At 39.9% G+C, this 21,565-nt stretch overlaps 1 protein-coding gene across 1 annotated transcript in view; it reads right to left on the bottom strand.

Moving 5' to 3' along the window:
- LOC124612482 (inositol monophosphatase 2-like) overlaps window positions 1-21,565 on the bottom strand; it is a 45,046-nt gene that overhangs the window by 8,674 nt on the left and 14,807 nt on the right. The window contains exons 4-5 of the mRNA XM_047140716.1: window positions 15,412-15,517; window positions 8,175-8,326 (exon numbers count right to left, since the gene is read on the bottom strand). Coding sequence (XP_046996672.1) covers window positions 8,175-8,326; window positions 15,412-15,517 — 258 coding nt within the window. The remainder of the gene's footprint in view (window positions 1-8,174; window positions 8,327-15,411; window positions 15,518-21,565) is intronic.

The following is a 21,565-nucleotide window of genomic DNA, read 5'->3' as shown; positions in this document are numbered from 1 at the left end:
AGGATCCATACCAGATAGGATTTATAAAGGAAATGAAAATCCATGGAAGAACAGCACACTTTGTTATAGGTTCACTCAGTGAGCTCAGTGTCATGGAGAAGCTCAGTTAATTCAAGCGGCAAACACTGCAAGAGAAGCATTCTGTACCACAGTGTGGTTTACTGTTAACGTTCTGAGAGCATATGTTCTTGGAAGGGTCAACAAATATATTGTGCTTCCTCCTACACATCTCTCAGACAAAATTATTGAGATTTGAGCCCACACACAAGCTTACCAGCAATTATTTTCCCTGTGAACCATTCGTGACTGGAACAGGAAAAAGGGAAGTGAAAATGGTACACAAAGTACCCTCCACCGCACACTGTAAGGTGGTTTGAGGAGTACAGCTGTAGACAAAACCAGAGGCAACTTCTGACTGATCATACACCTTTGTGCAAGACTGTTATCATAAAGCAACTTTATAAATGCTAGTACACTTCGTGGGAGCTTGGACATCACAGCCCATCTTTGACAATGTACAAGGGCATGCTGAAAAGTAATGCCTCCAAAGTTTTAATGTGAAAACTCATGAAGCTTTCTAAATAACACAAACTTTATTAACATTCTACAGCTTTATTCTTCATGTCAACATTTTAATTTCTCAACATAGTCATCTTGACGACTATCATATTTCTGCTAATGAGAGAGAAGTTTATCGATATGTAGAATGTTTGACTTTGTTGACAGAACCACTACCTCACCTCTGCATGCACCACTTCATCACTATCGAATTGTAGTCACTGAAGGTGTTCTTTAAGTTTTAGAAACAGATGAAAATTGGATTGGGCAAAGTTGGAGCTGTTTGGAGGATGATCGATGACAGTGAACCCAAGACTGTTGCAGATGTCGCATTGCTCATGTATGTTATGGCTTTTTTTATGCTGAAGGAGAGGGTGTTTCACGTGTAGACCAACTCTTCTCCAGTTAAAAACACTGTTTCTTGCCCATGAACATAATTACATTTACACACCGCTTTCTCACATGCTACAATTTGGCCACCCCCACCAGTAGAGGGTTGCAATGTGTGTTAGCGAAGTGGGAATGTCAACTGAGTAATAAGCAACACAAGCAGTACCTCAACTGATATTGAAAACGGAATAAAAATTTCAGAGGTATTACTTTTCGGCATGCTCCCGTATGAGCACAGAGGATCTGTCTGAAGTTCTTGCTCAGCTATTAGCTTTTAGTGTGTGAATGATTGGTGTAAGCAAGAAATGAATGGAAACTGAAACATGTTAAGATTGTCTCAAGATATGTAAACAGGGGGAAAAAATCGTTACTGGTTCCAACTCTGCATGGAGTGATGTAGGAGACTTTATTAATGCCTATCAATCCAACCACACCATTTTCAAAGGAACTGTCCCAGGAAAAATCACAAGAACCACAGTCTGGATGGCCAGACTGTTTCGAACACTACTCCTCCTCAGTAAGAACCTAATGTCTTTCATGCTGTGCCATTTTGCTCAGTAATAGTTATCATCAGATTCAGGCTAACCGATTCTTTATAGCAACGGGAATGTCCCTGCAAAACGAGCCAGTCCATCACAAATTTTCACTGCCATCATTCCATTATACAGCTGATGGTAGTCCATATTCACAACTGTGAATACTTTTCATGATGGCTGTAGTCACCGCAGCATCTGTTCCTTCAGATATGCATGCATGTCCAAATGAACTTCACATCATATTTCGGAATAACACAGGCACTGCAACATTAGATAATTTAATGTTTGACAATAAGTGCGGAAGGGTATGAGAGGGAGGGGGAGAAAGAAACATAGAAGGGGAAAGGACTGTGTAGGCACATTGGAAGGGGGGGGGGGGGGGGGAGATGAAACAGAAGGCATGTCTGAGGCTCAAGAGGGAGCAGCGAAGGACGTAGAAACAGGTGGAAGACAGGAAGTTATAGGATCATGGACGTATGGAACATGGCTTCTAGGTCTTTTACAGCAATACGGGCCATGGAGTAAGGTGTAGGAGCAAGAGTGAAATAAAAGCAAATAAGGATACTGCATAGGTTGGGTAAATATCAGAATACCATTGTTAGCAGTTTGCGGGGGATATTTCTCATTTAAGGACACAATAAGCGAAAGTCCTAATCCTGGCCACCCACAAAACCTACACAATATCCTTGTCCATCACTACTCTACTCCTTGTCTTACCCCCAACCACCAAGCATACCTGTATAATCATTGCCCTTCTCTCCTTTCAATGTGCCAGTCTGCCACTCAACACTACCTCTATGTGCTGTGTAGTTATCTATCCTGTTTCATGTTATTAAATCCTGGAATTTTTTTTTTTTTTTTGACTGATGATAAAATCAAGCACAATGTGTTGAGTTGGCACACTCAGCTGCCTCAAAGTCTTGTAAGGGATCCGTGATCCCACGACCATAGATGCTAGTATCCGACGCCCAGGTCGATAGTAGACAGGAGTCGATTGTCAAGCGCTGCAGGAGGCAGTGAGACGAGTGTCGAGTGCAGAGTAGTACTAGATAGCGTCGAGTGAGAAGTAGTGCGGGAAAGACGGGCAAGAATGGTGGTCGAGTAAAATTCACCGGAGTATGACGACTGAGCACGTCCCCCTGATCGTCGTGGGGTTGACCCTCACTAATACCGATTCGCGAGTGATGTGAAACCAAAGGTGACAAGTGCCGAATTACGTGTTTCGCGTCAACCGCGTCGGCCAGCAACAACCATGGATTGCAGTAAGGATTGTTGTGAATGTTAACCATCAGCATTGCGTGTGACGAAGGACTGGAAATCAGCAACCAATAAAAGATATAACTGTGATTAGTCGTGTAAAGCGAAGGCAGCAACTGCCCCAGCATTTGTGTGTTAGTAGGAAATATATATATCAGTTTGTACATCGCAACCTTTGTGGTCCTTAATAATAGACTAACTTTTTATCATTTCCATTATTCAATCTCAGAACAGCCGCACTTGGTTGAAATACCCCCGAAACCAGCAGGAAAAATGATAGCCTTCATCCATTAAGCACACGGTCATATAATCATAATAATTAACTGTTTGGCAGCTTCAATAAATTACACAAAACCCAATAAGAAATTAAACGGGTGTGTTTCAGTCCGTAGCATCTGAATTCTTCTCACTGACACCAGGTTTATGAACTGTGCAGGTGAGAATTGTCCACACAGAATATTCTTCATTCCTATGATCACTTAGGCCTCTATCTTCAGTAGTCCTGTCATCCAAATGGCTTTATACCATTTCTGCTCTCAATCTAACCTCTCACACACATATCATACCCTATCAAAGCCAGGGCCATCTGTGAAAGCTCCGTGTGGTCTACCAACTTAGCTGCAACCACATTTCATCTCCATAGTGCTATACTTCTGCTCCCTCCTCTCCTTTACCACTCCAGCACAGTCTCCCATTTTTTCAAGTTGTCTTCTTTGTTTTATGGTGGGTCCAAGGTCATCAAGAGAGTATGTTAGCAAGCTGAGCCTCAGATATTTCTCTTTTCATCAACACTTCAACCTCAACACCCTTCTGATAGCAGGAAATTGCTATGTATAGCCACCAGTGCAAATGAAACTGAAAATGAAACTGCATTCTCAATGCAGTTCAGCGGAACATTTTGTATCTCCAATCATGAGTGGGACAAAGTGGTTTGTGTACACTGTTCCATCCATCCACATGCCTCAGAGGTTAATTTCAAGTTTAGAATGTGCAGGCATTAGTACTTTACAGTGGAACAGGTCGCCAGCAGAGGAAGTTGCCTACCAAATTTGCATACACCACATAATGCCATTCAAACATGCAACCGCTCTCGTGAAACTAACCTGGAAGATCTGCCTCTTAGTGGTTGCCAAAGGCCAACACAAGCCAGTGACTACTAAATACAAATTATGGCTTGTAGGTATTCCAAATAGAAGGCAATACAGCTGTGCACTGCCTTTTCTTCTTTTAATGCAATTAGGATGGTGTCAATCCAGACAGTAAGCACCTGTGTCCACATGAACAATTTCGTATCTAGGCATGAATTATGAACAGCAGTACAAACCCGAAGCATAGTGCATACGAAAGATGGGCAAAGGAACACCTGCAATGAAATCTGGATCAGTGACATTGGGTTGTCTTTACCAACAAGTGTAGGATTTCTCAACTGCCAGATGATCATCACTGAAAGGTACTAATGCACATTTCAGGCATGCAGTCGCATAGGCACAATGGAGAGGACCGTCAAGTCATGTTTTGGACTAGTACACATACAAATATTAGATACAAATGTTATCAAGAGTAATTTGAGAGCTGCGCAGTATGAGACAGACACCTTCACCTTATTATCTAACTCCCGAGTTAATATTTTGGTAACAGATTAATCAATTCAAGACTATAGTATATAAGCACACTGCACAATCCTCACAAACACCTTCCTCCAGGACACAGCTGCATGTGGTATTTACTGGCATGAATCCGAATGAATGTGTTTGGGACCTGTTGCGACATGTAGTGCATCATTGCAACAACTCTATCCACACACTAGATGACATCAGTAGGACCACTGTCAATGAGTGGTACATGTCTCTACCACCTAGTGGAGCACCACAACAATAGATTATGATGTGCAGAATGCCTTTATTTTCATTATTATTGTGGTTTTTTTCCATCACAATGCTCATATTTTTAGTTTTCATAAAGCTTTTTTTACTATTCCCTGCTCCCCTTAGATTTAAGCCTACACACATTCACATGGGTGCAGGTGGTGGAAAACCTTTTTCAGCAGTTCATACATAAAAAAACCAAGTTGAACTGCTATCCTTTAATTTTTGACTATGCATGTAAGAAACCTTAAACTGCTGAGCTGTATCACAGAAGAGGGTATACATCTTTGCCAGAAAGGTAACAATAGGTTTCTAGATAACATCTGTCCGTGTTTTTAGTAGTATTTACAAGTATATTTTGAACATCATAAAGATGTTAAGAGTTATGAACAATATGTCAAATCAAAACACCTTTCACCTGTCTAAATTTCCAAATTGTTATTTTTATTGAGCAACCAGTTTTAGCAATATATTACGTCCTCTTCAGGTCCCTGACCCACGTGTAGGAAGATTACCACCTACGGTCCAGTCAAAATAGGGGCCAGCATTCAACAACTGATATCTGTAAATTTCTGACACAGCGATCCCTTCAATCATCATTAGCTGATAAGAGATGATTGAAGGGATCACCGTGTCAAAAATCTATGGACACCAGTAACTGAATGCTAGCCCCTGTTTTGACTGGACCACAGGTGGGAATCTTTCTACACGTTAGTCAGAGAGCCTGAACATGGCATAATACCATATTTATCCCAAGTATAAGATGGCCCTGAATATAAGACAACCCCTATTTTTAAAAGGCTCCTTGAGAAAAATTTATTGTTTAACATGTTCTGACTAATCAAAATTACAACATTTTATTGATATAAGGTATCTGCTTAAAAAGGACCTAGTCTCAACTTATGCCATCTACTGCTTGTCTTCGCCATGATAACACAAGGTGAAATAAAATAAACAAAAGTAATTGTTTACATTAATTTTTACCTTCACTGCCTTTTTTTGTTTAGTTAGCCTGTCATCATCATCATCATCATCATCATCATCATCATCATCATCATCATCCTAACAGGGCAGCTGTGAAACTTAAATCATCATTGTTACAAATATTTGGCTGTTTCTTTTTAACACATTGTGTTTTTTTTTAACACACAGTGAGCGAATTTTGCTTCTAAATTGTTACAAAGACATATCATCTGCCCGCTGCTTTCTCACTGGTTGTGTAGAACGAGCAGCCAACACATCCCTCCAATCATTTTCATCATACCCCATGGAGAGCATATACAACATTACAGCAAGTAATGCTCCGATCTAGAGTTTTAGCATCTCCTATAGAAATGTATGCTATTTTGAATATTTATCCAATTTTAAAGTCAGTTTGATTCAGAGTACAAATGGATTCAGGCAAACTGCCGCTTAAACAAGGTAGATGTTCATAAAAAGCCAGAGTACACAGTACAGCTTTCCAGTGTCGGAAGCAAGACAAAATTTGCTGCCAATTCAGCATTTCCATCCCTGCACATTATAGTTTTAAGCTAAGCTTCTGTGACGCTGTGCTTGAGCAACAGTGAAACACGGATGGCTATATCTTCTAGGATACCTGTTACATTTGGTGTATGTAGTATTTTTAGTAGACCTGTTGCATGTTCTAAGTGTTCTACCAAGAACTCACAGTCTTTGGTTTACTTTCCACACAGCATTATCCATGTGATCATTGCAATGTAAGTTTTTCATAATTGTAAACCTTAAGTATTTAGTTGAATATACAACCTCCAGAAATGTGTGTTTTATCCCGTAATCGGAAATTTAGTGGATTCCTTTTAATGCTCATACGGATGACTTCAGACTTTTCATTATTTAGTGTCAATTGCCACTTTTTCCACCACACATACCATTTCTAATTTTTTTTTAATTTGCTACAATCATCTGATGACTTTATAAGATGGTAAATCACAGTATCGTCTGCAAACAGTGTAAGAGGGCTGCTCAGATTGCCTCCTATATCATTTATGAGATCAGGAATAGCAGAAAGCCTAAAACACTTCCTTGCAAATGCCATACATCACTTCTGTTTTACTCGATGATTTTCTGTCAATTACTACATACTGTGACCCTTCTAACAGGAAATCACAAATTCAGTCACACACTTAAGACAATACTCCATAGACATGCAATTTAATTAAAGTTCCTTGTGAGGAACTTTAAGTTTATTGCCATCACCTGACATATTCATTTGTAATTTACACTAAATGTTTACAGATACACACTTACAGCTACACTGCTACATGAAAGTAACATTGATATCTGAACGAATAATCTGTTCGCTCTGTGAATGAAACTGCACTGTCGCGAAATTCGGCAACAACGCAGCCTGCAGAAGAGAGATTCTGGTAGTCTAGTTTGTAGCTCACGGCTACGTGGTCGGAGAGAGAATGAATCTTACTGGCTGCTAGCAGTTCAGGGTGGGGGATGCACAGAATGGTTGAAAATAGGACTGCCTTCCTACATTATGCGAACTATAGGATTTATTTGATAACACAAAAACACATTTGCAAGATAGCTTATTCGGCAACAAAGAAGAATTGCAGGTAACTGCCCACGAGTGGGTAAATATTATCCTCAAAAAGTGATACCATGATGCAATAATGAAGTTGTCAGAAAGCTGGCAGGTATTTATTGATGTTGGTGGGCTGTACAATATACTGAGAGATCCCATGTACATTGACTCATGTTAATCACTAAATTAGGTACAAAAAATATTGTTGTAAATCATTTTTGATTACCCACATCCAAGAGTGTTCACTTATGCACCAACTGAAGCAATAATGTTTTCTTTACTTCTCTTTGGAGGGGGAGTGGGGGGAACAATAAGGAAAAAACGGAAGACCTTTTTGCAGATAAATTTAAAAAAACAGTAAATTATTTCCTGCACCCACAGGTGAAGAAAATGAGTGAGGAGGAAGCATATCATTTCTGAAGGAGGAAGACAACAGTTTAATGTCTCATTAGTGGTGAGGTCACTGAAAATGGAGCAAAAGATCAGATAGGAGGAGGATGTGGAAAATAATTGACAGTGTCCTTTTGTAAGGAATTATCTTGGCATTCACCTTCACAGATTTAGTGACACATGAGAAACTAAATCTGGATGCCTGAGTAGTAATTTGCACCACATTCCTTTGCAAAGTTATTATAGTGCTTTAACCTCGATACCATCTCACCTGGTGAAATATGTTCTGCATAGCACTATTTTACCAACTCACGTTACATATGAATCTTGTGACTGATACTCTGTGCATGGCTGAGCGATTTGCTTTCATCATCTTACTTGTTTCTACCAAACAAAGCTACATTATGTAAACAGAGACAGACACATCCCTTACTTTAACTGATTAAATACATCAGTTACTAGACTCCTACAATTTTTCCTGTATACATCATTTAAAGAATTTACTTTAAAAAAGTATGAGTTATGTATGACATTTAAAGCTGATTCATCATTTAAAGTTTTTGTGTTTTCAGTTTGTTACTCAATATGAAACACTAAAAAAAAAAGAAGTTGCTGTGTACATACCTGCAGGATCCAAACACACACCACCTGCCTCTCTTACAATAAGATCTCCAGCTGCAATGTCCCAAGCATGGATTCCAAACTCATAATAAGCATCAGCAGCACCCAGGGCTACCATGGCCATATTCATTGCTGCAGACCCTAGTGATCGAGTGCTAAATAAAATGTGATGAAAATAATGAGGTTATTAATTCTCAATATGGAAGTAGGAAATGCAATTTTTAAAATCGAATTTACAAGTACAAGAAACCAGTGATTTTCTTTGTACCCACACCACAAGTGGAAAGAATGAAAAATTATCTTATCCCATAATGAAGTCATATATACTGGCAATGTAAGCACAATAAACAAAGCAATTTTATAATTATTTGTGTATATACTTCTCACTCTAGCAATTAAATGAGAATTTTTTTTAATGTACCGAGTGATCAAAAAGTCAGCATAAATTGGAAAACTTAATAAACCATGGAATAACTTAGACAGAGGGGTAAAAATTGACACACGTGCTTGGAATGACATCGGGTTTTATTAAAAAAAAAAAAAAAAACAGTTGGAAGTATTGCTAGATGCATGAAAGATCTCTTGCGCGTGTCGTTTGGTGGTGATCATGTGCTGAGCCGCCACTTTCGTCATGCTTGGCCTCCCAGGTCCCCAGACCTCAGTCTGTGCTATTATTGGCTTTGGGGTTACCTGAAGTCACAAGTGTATGGCTGAAAGACAATATCAGACACCAATGCCTCACCATAACTCCGGACATGCTTTACAGCGCTGTTCACAACATTATTCCTCGACTACAGCTATTGTTGAGGAATGATGGTGGACATATTGAGCATTTCCTGTAAAGAACATCATCTTTGCTTTGTCTTACTTTGTTATGCTAATTATTGCTATTCTGATCAGATGAAGCGCTATCTGTCGGACATTTTTTGAACGTTTGTATGTTTTTGGTTCTAATAAAACCCCACGTCGTTCCAAGCTTGTGTGTCAATTTGTACCTCTCTATCTACATTATTCTATGATTTATTCAGTTTTCAAATTTATACTGACTTTTTGATCACCTGGTACAATTATGACTAACACAGTATGTTTTTGTAATTGGAAGTTTTTTTTTTTTGTTTTAGTAACATCAACAACATAATCACCATACTTCTTCAATTTTTCCATAAGTGTATGTACACTATCTGATAAAATGTCTCTGCTCAACTGTTGGTGGACATTAATACGGTGTATGCCCACCCTTCACATATATGATGGCATGATCTCTGCTGATGACTCTTTCAATGAGATACCTGAATGTCTGGAGGAATTGCAGCCAATTCTTCCTCAAGATCCAAAACCAGAGAATGTAGTCATGTCAGATGCTGGGCTCTGGAGTGAAGTCGACATTTTAACTCATGCCAAAGATGACCCACTAGGTAAAAGTTGAGACTTTGGGCAGGTCAGGCTATTGCAGGAATGCTATTGTCCACAAAACATTGCCTCAGAGGTGCTCCTTTATGACAGGTTGCACTGTTACGTCAATACAAAAATGCTTGACTCCAAACCATTCCTTTACTAATACAGTACACAGTGAGATAAAATATGTTCATATCCTTCTGGATTTCATGTTTTCTTTAAGCATAATAAGGGGCCACACACTAACCACAATAAGTACCCCCATAATTTAACACCTCCTCCTCCATACTTCACTGCTGACACTACATAAAATGGTACGTAATGTTCTCCAGGTTTCCACGAGATCAAAACACTTCCACTGGACTGCTACTGTGTATAGTATGATTCATCACTCTAAATCTCTCATTACCAGCCATCCAGTGTCCAGATGCGGCACCCTCTACACCATCTCTAGTACTTCCTAGCAATGACTAATAAAATATGTGGCTTATGACGAACTGCTCTATCTTTGTACTTTATCCATTTTAACTGCTGACACACAGTCACTGTGCTAGTTGGTCTAGTGGTAGCACTCTGGGAATCACAAGTGATTATTTCTTCTGATTTTATGTGAATTTTTACGACTACCCTCTGAAATGTTGGATAGTCCCTAGTCCCTGTCTGTCAGTACATGAGGTCCACCTTCCCTTGTTATAAGCTGTGGTTGTTCCTTCGTATTTCTACCTCACAATCATGTCACCAATAGTCGACGTGGGCAGCTTCAGAAGGGTTGAAATGTCCCTGATGGGTCTGTTACTCACATGACATCCAATGACTAGTTCACTTTTGAAGTCACTGAGCCCTCCTGACCAGACCATTCCACTGTTACTGCTCCTCTACTGACAACACAATACTTCCTGCCTCCTTTTATACTAGCAGGTCCATCTCTTGTAATATCTAGTGGTTAATTCCACATTACATAGGGGTGCCTGGATACTTTTGATCAGATATGTACCTTACAGATGAACAGTAACATGAACCAATGAATGTTTAACAATAGAAAATTCAGGTAGGAATGTAGGAAAAGACAGATTGCTACTTACCATAAGACGACACGTTAAGTTTCACACTGGCATAATTAAAATACTCTTAGATAAAGCTTTCGGCCACAGCCTTCATCAGAAAAAGAGAGACATACATCATTCATACATACCTCACATGCACACGACTGCCAACTCCTGCATCTCGGGCCAGAATGCAACTAGCACATGGGATTCAAGCACCAGTGTAGAGGTGGTGGGGAAGGGGAAGAGATAATAGTGTATGGGTGGGGAGAGATACGAACACTGTCTAGGGAAGTATGCAGGGATTAGAATGCCAACAGGTGCAGTGTCAGGAGGTTGTGGGGCAGGGAGGTGGGGAAAAAATGAGTGAAACATGAGGGGAGTGGAGAAATGTGGGAGGACCCTTTGGCAGAGCAAACAGAAAGGTTGGGAGATGAGAATGGAAAGGATATAATAGAGCAGAGGGGGTGGAAACTGTTGAGTGGAGGTTGTGGTGACAATTAAATTACTGTATGTTGAGGCCACGATAATTACATGGAGCAGAGAATGTGTTATAAGGATAACACCCATCTGCGCAGATCAGAAAAGCTACTGGTGGGGTGAAGGATCCACATGGCTTTGTTTGTGAAGCAGCCATTAAAATCAAGTGTGTGATGTTCGGCTGCATGTTGTGCCACAGAGTGCTTTACTTTGCTCTTGGCCACAGTTTGGCCGTGGCCGTTCATCCTGGTGAACAACTGGTTGGTAGTCATACCAACATAAAAAGCTGTTCAATGATTGCAGCAGATATGGTAGATGACATGGCTACTTTCACAGGTGGCCCAGCCCCTGATGGGGTAGGATAAAAATGTGACAGGACTGCAATAGGAAGTGGGTGGATTGGACAGTTTTTTTGCACCTGGATCTTCCACAGGTATATGATGCTTGGGGCAAGGGGTTGGGACTGAAAGTGGCTAGAATGGACTAGGATGTTGTGGAGGTTCCGTGGAAGATGGAACACCACTTTAGGAGAGGTGGGAAGTATCTCAGGTAGGATGTCCCTCATTTCAGGGTATGACAATAGGTAAACAAAGCCCTGACGAAGGATGTGTTTCAGCTGTTCCAGTCCCAGATGGCACTGGGTGATCAAGGGGACATTCCTTTGTGGCTGGTTCTTGGGGGTGGTGGGAGGATTGAAGATGTGAGGGAGAAATGGCATGGGAGATCTGTTTGCGGACTAGGTATAATGCCTATCTGTGGAGGCCTTGGTGAGACCCTCACTATACAGAGCAAGGAAGTTTCTGTGACTGCAGATATGCCATACCCTGGTGGCCAGGCTGTATGTGAGGGATTATTTGATGTGAAAGGGATGACAGCTGTCAAACTGCCGGTACTGTTGGTGGTCAGTGGGATTAAAGTGGACAGAGGTGCAGATGGAGCCATCAGAGAGGAGTGGGTCAACATCTAGAAGGGTGGCACACTGGGTTGACAAGGACCACATGAAGCAGATGGGAGAGAAGGTGTTGAGGTTGTGAAGGAATGAAGATAGAGTGTCTTAGCCCTGAGTCCAGATCATGGAGATATTGTCAATCAATCTGAACCAGACTATGGGTCTGACATTCTGGGAGGCTAGGAAGTCTCCTCTAGATAGTCCATAAAAAGGCTAGTCTATGAGAGTACCATGCAGGTGCTCATAACTGTGTCGCAGATTTGTTCATATACCTTCCCTTCAAAGGAGAAGTAGTTCCGGGTTAGGATAATATTAGTGAGGCGTATGAGGAATGAGGCAGTGGGTTTTGAGTCTGAAGGACATCGGGGAAAGGTAGTGTTCAATAGCAGTACAACCATGGGCATGAGGGAGGTTGGTATATAGGGAGGTGGCATCAACAGTGTTGAGCAGGGATGCAGGACGTAAAGGGGTGGGGATGGACAAGAGTCGGTGAAGGAAATGGTTCATGTCTTTGATGCTGGAAGCTACATTGTGGACATTTAGTTGGAGGTGTTGGTCAATGAGGGCCGAAATTCTTTCAGTGGGGGCACAATAACCAACCACAATGGGGCATCCAGGATTGTTAGATTTGAGGATTTTGGGGAGCATGTAGAAGATGGGTGTGCTGGGTGTCATAGGGGTGATGAGGGAAACGGATCCAGGGGAGATGTTCTGGGAAGGTCCTAAGGCTTTAAGCACAGATTGAAGATTGTATTTGACTTCTGGGATGAGATCACTATGGCACCGTTTACAGGTGGAGGAGTTAGATAATTGGCGGAGGCCTTCTGCCAGGTAGTCACTGAAATTCATAACAACAGTGGTGGAACCTTTGTCTGCAGGTAGTATGATTAGGTCAGGATCTGTTTTGAGGTTGTGTGTGGCTGTTGTCTCTTCTACCGAAAGGTTGGTGTTCTGAGGAAGGGACCTGGGGAAGGATGGTGAGGCTAAGTAGGAGGTAAGGAATTCCTGGAAGGTGACCAGCAAGTGGTTAGATGGGAAGGGAGGTTGGAATATGGTTGGATGGTGGTATGAACTGGAAGAGACAAGGTTCAATGTTGGAATTAGGGTGGTTTGGTTGGATGGATAAGGAGTGCTTCCACTGCAGGGATTGGGAGAAGGACAGTAGATGTTTGACAAGTCCAGCATGGTTATATTTGGGTGTAGGGTTAAAGGTGAGGCCTTTGGATAGAACTAAAACTTCAGTGGGGCTGAGGGTTTGGGTGGAAAGATTAACAACAGTGTTATAGGAATGTTTTGGCTCTGGATTTGGTGAGGAGTCGGTAGGGAGTTTTGGGTGATGTTGCAAGTTGAAAAGGTCAGCTAGGCACAGTTTAGCTGCTATGAGGGGTGGACGAAGAGGAACACTGTGGGTACAATAGGGGCTGTATAGCAGTGCCCCAAGGCGGCAGTAGGTTGTCAGCAGGTTGGATAGCTTATGGAGGTGACATCTGGAATGCTCCTCCAAATGCTGAAGAGCAAGGGATTCAATTACAGAAAGGTGATGATGGAGTAGGGACTGCAGAGAAGTAGTATCTTGTGGAGGGAGCAGAGGTAGTTCTGGGAAGTCTGTGCTATGGATGTGTGTTTTTGCAGTATCAGGTTAGTGAGGGTCAGGGTTTGGCAGAATCTGAAAAGGTGAAAAGGTCATTGTGAAAGGAGGGGTGGGATCCACAGAAAGGAATCTTTATGATTAGGCCCTTTGGGGGAATCCGTGGTTTAGGCAGCACTTGAGAAACACGATGTGGAACTGCATTTTACCCAGGGAATGAGATTTTTTTCGTAAACTGGTGCAGAAAGATGGAGCAAGGTCCATTGTGCAGGAGTGGTGTAAAGGAAATGGGAATGATGCAGTAATGGGCAAAATAGGTGTGAGTGGTTGTGAGAGGAGCCGGATAAGTGAAAACGACATGTAAAAATGCATAAAAAATATGTAAAGACACATAGAAACATGATCTGACAAATAAAAATACGCACAGATATGTAAAAATATCCACAAATATGTAAAAACTTGCAAAAACAGGTCAAACTCAGTGAAACCACATAAAAATACACATACATATGTCAAAAACATACAGAAACTTGGAAGTAAAGAAATGATGAGATATGGGTGTGTGTGTGTGTGTGTGTGTGTGTGTGTGTGTGTGTTACGATAAGCGAAGGGGGTGGGGGGTGGGGGGTGGGGGATGAGAGGGGGAGGGATGGGTTAGGTCAAGGATCAATGGTTCGTGTGGCATGGGCAGGTGTGAAAAAACAAAATACTGAAGTATGTCAGGATGGATGGTGTTCCATTGCCCACCCACAACCTCCTCAACATCCTAGTCCATACCTATGCCACTCCTAATAACTGCTTTCCACAAGCATCACATACCTGTGCAAGACACAGGTGCAAAACTCATCCAGCACTTCCTATTCCAATCCTGTCACAGGTTTATCCTACCCCCTCAGGTGCCAGACCATCTGTGAAAGCAGCAATGTCATTTATCAGCTTTGCTGGAATTATTGCACAGTTTTTTATATTGGTATGATTATCAACCAGCTGTCCACCATGATGAACAGCCACTGCCAAACTGTGGCCAAGAGCAAAATAGACCTGTGGCACAACATGCAGCTGAACAACACACATTTAATTTAATGGCTGCTTCACTACCTGTGCCATCTGAACCCCTCCCTCCACCATCTGCTTTTCTGAACTGCGCAGATAGGAGTTATCCTTACAACACATTCTCTGCTCCTGTAATTATCCCAGCCTCATCCTAGAGTAACATACTACAGTAACATACTGTCCCCCCAACAGTTTCCACCCCCTCTGTCCTATCATCTCCACGCCATTCTCACCTCCCACCCTGTTTATTTGTCATCCTCTGCCAATGCATACACAAGTCTTTCCTCACTCCTCTCCTGGTTTGCTCCTTTTTTCCCCACCTTCCTGCCCCACAACCTCCTGATGCTGCACCTGTTGGCATTCTAGTCCCTCCACACTCCATAAGGCATTGTTCGTCTCTCTCCCCAGCCATACACTACTATCCCTTTCCCTTCCTCGCTCCCTCCAGATTGCTGCTTGAATCCCATGAGTAGCAGCATTCTGGTCTGGCGGTCACGTGTGCATGAGGTGTGCTTGTTTATGTGTATGAATGATGTGTGTCTCTCTTTTACTGATGAAGGTTGTGGCCGAAAGCTTTGCATAAATGTCGTAATTGTGCCTGTCTGCAACCTGTCTTCTTTATGATAAGCAGCAATCTGCCTTTGCCTACACTGTCAATGAAAATTTGAGGAGATAGTATAAGAACTTACACAAAAATTAAAGCCGGAAGAGAATATTAAAATTCATAATTACCCATGAACTATTGGCACCAATTCTGTCACATTCTCCAAAACAACTTTCAGTTTTTCAGGGTCACGACTTGTTCCCATTTCAACCAGCAGTAGGGCTTTCGATAATTCTAACAGGAAAAAAAGAATTACAATTAATATATGAAAACAATTGAAGCCACAGGTAACTTCTTATTTAAATTTTGAATAATTTGCATCACTACATACAACATCAGTTACCTGAAATTTGCTAGCATAGGTGCAGGCACACCCCCATTGGTTTATGATAACACATAGGTACAGAAAGAACCACATTCATGAAATATTGCCAAGATGACACTGCTCTGCCACTTGATTTCTTTCTTTCTTTCTTTTTATATATATATATATATATATATATATATATATATATATATATATATATATATATATATATATATATATAATGGTTATACAGAGTACAGTCACCCACAATGCGACAATCTTCCAAAGAGGATGAACCACTAGCCTTCACCCATAAGTGAATACTACAATCGGAATTTATCTTACAACGTCTACGACAAGTCAAAGACAAACTCCCATGTGGCATAAGGTAGGAACCCTCACCAGAAATAATAATCTCAGATACAGGTATAGTACAGGTATATATATATATATATATATATATATATATATATATATATATATATATATATATATTTTTGGCGGGGGGGGGGGGGGAGGGGGGGGGGAGATATTGCAATCCATAGTATATTCTACTAACACAGACTAGGAGGAAAGGAATCAAAGGGGAAACTCCATGGTACAATTGTGAACAGAAGACAATTTAATAATATCTAATACTTAGGCTAATAGTCATGTCTTTAGAAGAGACCTGGAGACACTGGAAGGTTTCATATAGGCCTAGGTTATATAATGGCAAGGGTTTTCAAACTAAGATTTTAAACTGTATCTGTGGACTGACCATAATTTATTGGTTACGAACTGCAGGTTAAAACTGAAAAGATTTCAGAAGACCCAGATAAATTGAAAGAACCTGAGATTACAGAGTTTCAATTGGAGTATTAGGCAAAAATTCATGGAAATGGCGAAGGAATACAATAGAGAGCAAATGGATACCTTTGGGAGAGGAAATAGTGAAATAAATAGTGAAGGCAGAACTAAAACAAAAAGGTAAAGCCCAACAGAAATTCTTGGATAGCATGAGATGGTGAATTTAGATGACTGAAGGAGGAAAATAAAAAAAGGAAACAAATGAATCAGGGAGTACACACATCTAAAAAGGGAGACCAGAAAATTGCAAAATGGCTAAGGCAGAAAGAATACAGGAGAAAACCAAAGTCGTAGAATCACTCTTGAATGTGGGAAAGATAGTTGCTGCTTATAAGTAACGGTAACAATTTTATTAACTAAAAATTTTGTTATACACAGTACACATACTCAAAAATGGTCACCAAAACTGTTGGCACATTTATCCCATTGCGACACTAGCTGGTCAATTCCATCCTTGAAGAAGCTAGTAGGCTGCTGTTAGATCTTGACCTGGACCCAGTCACACACTTTGTCATCCGTTGTGAATCGATGTCCGCGAATTGCTTGTTTTAGAGGTCCAGACATATGAGTCTCACAGTGAAAGGTTGAGACTGTATGGTAGATGTTCCAGCATTTCCCATCGAAACTGCTGTAATATAGTCTTCACTGCATTGGCAGATTTTTCAAAAGTTCAAGTGTTGATATATTATGGTGTGGGCAGCAGCCACACTAATACCCAGTAACCAATGGATCCCATCCGCGGTGATTCTGTGGTTGTCCAAGACTAAGGCATTCACTTCCACAACCATTTCCAGTGTGATGACATGATGAGCCTGTCCAGGACAAGCATCGTCTTCTAGTAACTTGCACCCCTCAAGGAATCATTTGTGCCATTCCACAACACTTGAACAACACAGACTGTACTCACTATCGATATGTTTCATGGCCTCCAACTCCCTCCATTGCCAAAAATCAAATCACTCCTTGTTGTCCCTGCTTACTCGTCTGCATGTTCAGTAGTGGACGATACCTTGTGTGACCATCTTCTCTCCAGTGTAAAACCACTCTGGCGCTATGAAACATCAAACGTTGTGCATGCGTCAGTCTCTTTACCAATGGATAGCGCTACCATAACCGCTGTTTTGTGGTGCCACCTTATGTGTTAAGGCAAAGGTAGACGCTCTGACCAGGTTTCATTTGAATGAACCTCATACATAGCAATGACAGATCTAAGTTGAAACAAGTCACCTGGAATAGGGGACATTCCCCAAGATTTTTTAAGGTCTTTGGGAAATCCAACCAATACAAAACTACCCTATGTGGCATGTACGATATAACAGACAGCCAAATTACCTACTTTTGAACAGAAACCAGACTACAGTAACAAGAGTCTGTGTACATGAAAAGGAAGCAGTAGTTGAGAAAGGAGTGAGAGAGGGCTGTAAACTATTTCTGTTCTTATCTGATCTGTGCACTGAGCATTTAGTGAAGGAAAATAAGGAAACAAATCTAAGTTGAAACAAGTCACCTGGAGTAGAGGATGTTTCATTAGGATTGTGAAGATTTTTTGGAAAATCAACCAAGACAAAACTGTTACACATGGCACAATGAGAAATTTGGAAGGAGAGTTAAAGTTCAGGAGAAGAAAGAAAAAAATTGATATTTTTTTGATGGTACTCCAATTCTGTTAAGAGTCATTAAGGACTTGGAGGACCAGTTGAACAGAATCCAACAGTGGATTCAAAACAGATTATAAGATGAACATTAACCAAAGCAAAACAAGGGTAATTGAATACAGTCTAATTACTTGCAGCAATGCCAAGGGAATTAGATTAGGAAATCAGATATTAATAGTTTCAGATGAATTTGCTATTTGTATTTGGATAGTAAAATTACTGACAATGGCTGAAGAACTGAGAAGCTATAGAATTCAGAATGGCAATAGGAAGGAAAGTGTTTCCGGAAGTATTTGTCTTGAGTGTACACTTGTACAAAAGTGAAATGAAAACAATAAACATCACACAAATGAAGAAATTAGAAGCATTTGGGATGTGCTGCTACGGAGGAGTCCTTGTACCACTGAAAAGATGAACGCAAGTTTTAGTGTCAAAGGTGTTGAGAAACAGCTGAAATTGCTAAAACTTCACAAATCTCCAGGGCCCAACAAAATCCCTGTCAGATTCTATACTGATTTTTCAGCTGAGTTACCCCCTCTTCCAACTATAATCTACCTTATATCCCTCAAATAAAAACTATGCCCAGTTCTTGGAAAAAGGCAGAGGCACACCCGTCTATAAGAAGTGATCCACAAAACTACCATCCAATATACTTTACATCGATTTGTTTTAGAATCTTAAAATATTTTCTGAGCTCAGACATAATGAGGTAGCTTCAACAGAATGATCTCAATGCCAGCCAGCATGGATTTCGAAAACATCAATCGTGTAAAAGCCAACACACACTTTTCTCACATGACATACGGAAAGCTTTGGATAAAGGCAACTAGGTAAATGCAGTATTTCTTGATTTCTGAAAAGCATTTGACTTGGTGCCACACTTACATGTAGATGTAGATGCTGAATGCTGCAGATTAGATTGGTAGATCAGGTAATTAATGATGAATGATGATGATCTGTATCAAATCTGGGAGAAATGAAATTTATAGCACACTGGACTAAAAGACAAATGGCGACAGTAAAAATATTGAAATTGAGATATTATTCGCTCGCAAACACTCACATCAGCCATTTTCAAGCAGATCTATGACATTTGTCAAACAGCTGATACGTTTCTCTTAGCTGAAAACTATAGACACATCAGGTGGCGGTCAAAGTAATTACTGATAAATACATCCAGCTTTAATATTTTTACTATGACCATCAGTCTGTATGTTTAAAGATTAGGCTATTATAAAATGGAATCTTTTAATAGCATGTGGAACCTAGAAAAGCCTACAGCTGAAAATTTGTAGTGAATTAAGGTTTAAAATATTAACTGCACAGGCCTAAATAAATAAATGAATAAATAAAAAGAGAGTTGACACCAGTTAGATTAGAACACTCGTCCTTTACATTTGTAAACCATCAGTCTACCCACTCAGACATTGAAACAGGTGCAAACACTCATTGTTGGAGTTCTTATAATCCAACCATTTCTACATACTCAAATAACGATTTTTGAACAAAATGATACGATGAGTTAAAGTGCAATGAATCTCAACATATACTGTATCCTAACTATTATATTGCTTCTATTTGACAATGTAAACACCAAGCTAAAGCTTCACAGACTGCCAGAGTTGTGGACACTAGCATTTATGAACTTGGGCATGTATTGTATTGAATAGAGTATTTATTGGTCCTGTGAATCACACATTGTACAGGGCTACATAATGATGTAGGACAAGTCATATAATTGCAATAAAGTCTAACAGAAAACTGTTGTATGGTTTCCAGTATATATCAATATAAGTAACATATGGGAACAAAATTTCACAAATAAACAAATAAATTTTACACATACACATTTCTTACTTTCGGCCTTGATTATCAGATACACACATATGTAATAAACCATATATAATACACAGATAAATCTAAATGTACACATTTCTATTTTGGCCTTAATTGTAAAACTATTTAAATTTTTCACATTTTACATTGTAGATAAAAATTCATCAACACTATAGTAGCAATTCTGTAGCAAGTAGTCACTCACTGCAGTTTTGAATTTATGCATGCCAGTTACTGCCGTAATTTTTTAAAAAATAGGTAGTTTGTATACAGTTTTTCTCCTGCTTGCAAGGGTCCTTTTTGTTTTAGTGTTGTATGTGAAAACTGCATATGTAAATCTGGATTATTCCCTGTGTTGTACAAATGGATATTTAGGTTTTTTGGAGCAATCTTGCTATTTTCATCTACGATTTTCCTTATAAACATTATTGTTTCTAGGATATTAGGCATGGTAATGGAAGAATATGAAGCTTTTTAAATGAAGGTTTGCATGAAGATCGAGCTGCTGTGCCTTCCATGGCTCTTATAATTCTTTTTTTGTGCAACAAAACAGCTTTTGCTGGGTGGTGAATTTCCCCAGAAAATTAAACCACATCTTAGTAGCGATTCTGCTTGGGCATAGTACACATTCTTTATGACTTGCTGTGCATCCAGCAAGAATTTTTATACTATAAAAAGTGGTATTTAATTAACTACATAGGTGTTGTGTATGTTTCTGCCATCTTAGGTCATCTTGGATCCAAACTCCCAGAAATTTGGTGCTATTTACAATTTCAAGTCTTTTGCCTAACAGTTCTATGGTTGCAGTTAAAGGCTTTTTATTCTGCACTGTGTGTAGATGCATAGTGTTTGTTTTTTGTGTGTTTATTATTAAGTTGTTCATTGTGAACCATTCTGATACATGTGAAGTGCTCTTTTTTTATTTCACTTTGGAGCTCTTCTGGAGTCTTTCCTTTGATAAGTATATTTGTATCATTGGCATATTTTATGTACTAATAGTTAGAGCTGGATGTTCCAAGTCATTTACAAACAGCAAGAACAAGATTGGTCCCAGTGCGGAACCCTGTGTGACACCGTATTTAACACGGTGTTTTTCTGATTGATAGGAAATTAAATTTTTTCCTTCTTTGTACAAGACTTCAACTATTTGGAGTCTGTTTTGTAGATATGACTTTACCCACTCATAAGCTGGGCCTCTGACACCAACATTTTCTAGCTTTCTAAGCAATAGACCAGGGTTAATGATGTCAAATGCTTTTGAAAGATCTAGGAATATTGCTGCTATGTGCTCTTTTTTATCTAATGCATTTAAAGCTTCATTTAAGAAGTCGATAATAGCTGTCTCGGAGGATTTACGTTTTCGGAAGCCATGCTCTGTAGCTGAGAAAAGTTTATTTTTGTAAATGAAATCTACAAGTCTTTTATAAAAAAGATTTTTCAGTTATTTTAGAAAAAACAGATTGTAGGAGACTGGCCTGTAATTTTTTATATCTGTTTTTTTCACCCTTTTTGTACAATGGCTTCACTTTAGCTATTTTTAACCTTTCTGGGAAGATTCCCTGAGGAAGTGAACTATTGCATATGTCTACCATGGGCCTAACTACTAAGGGTGTACATTTTTTAATGATATGGTCT

This window comes from Schistocerca americana, chromosome 4 (genome assembly GCF_021461395.2).
Source record: "Schistocerca americana isolate TAMUIC-IGC-003095 chromosome 4, iqSchAmer2.1, whole genome shotgun sequence".
NCBI lineage: Eukaryota > Metazoa > Arthropoda > Insecta > Orthoptera > Acrididae > Schistocerca > Schistocerca americana.
This window is presented reverse-complemented; position numbering and strand designations above follow the sequence as displayed.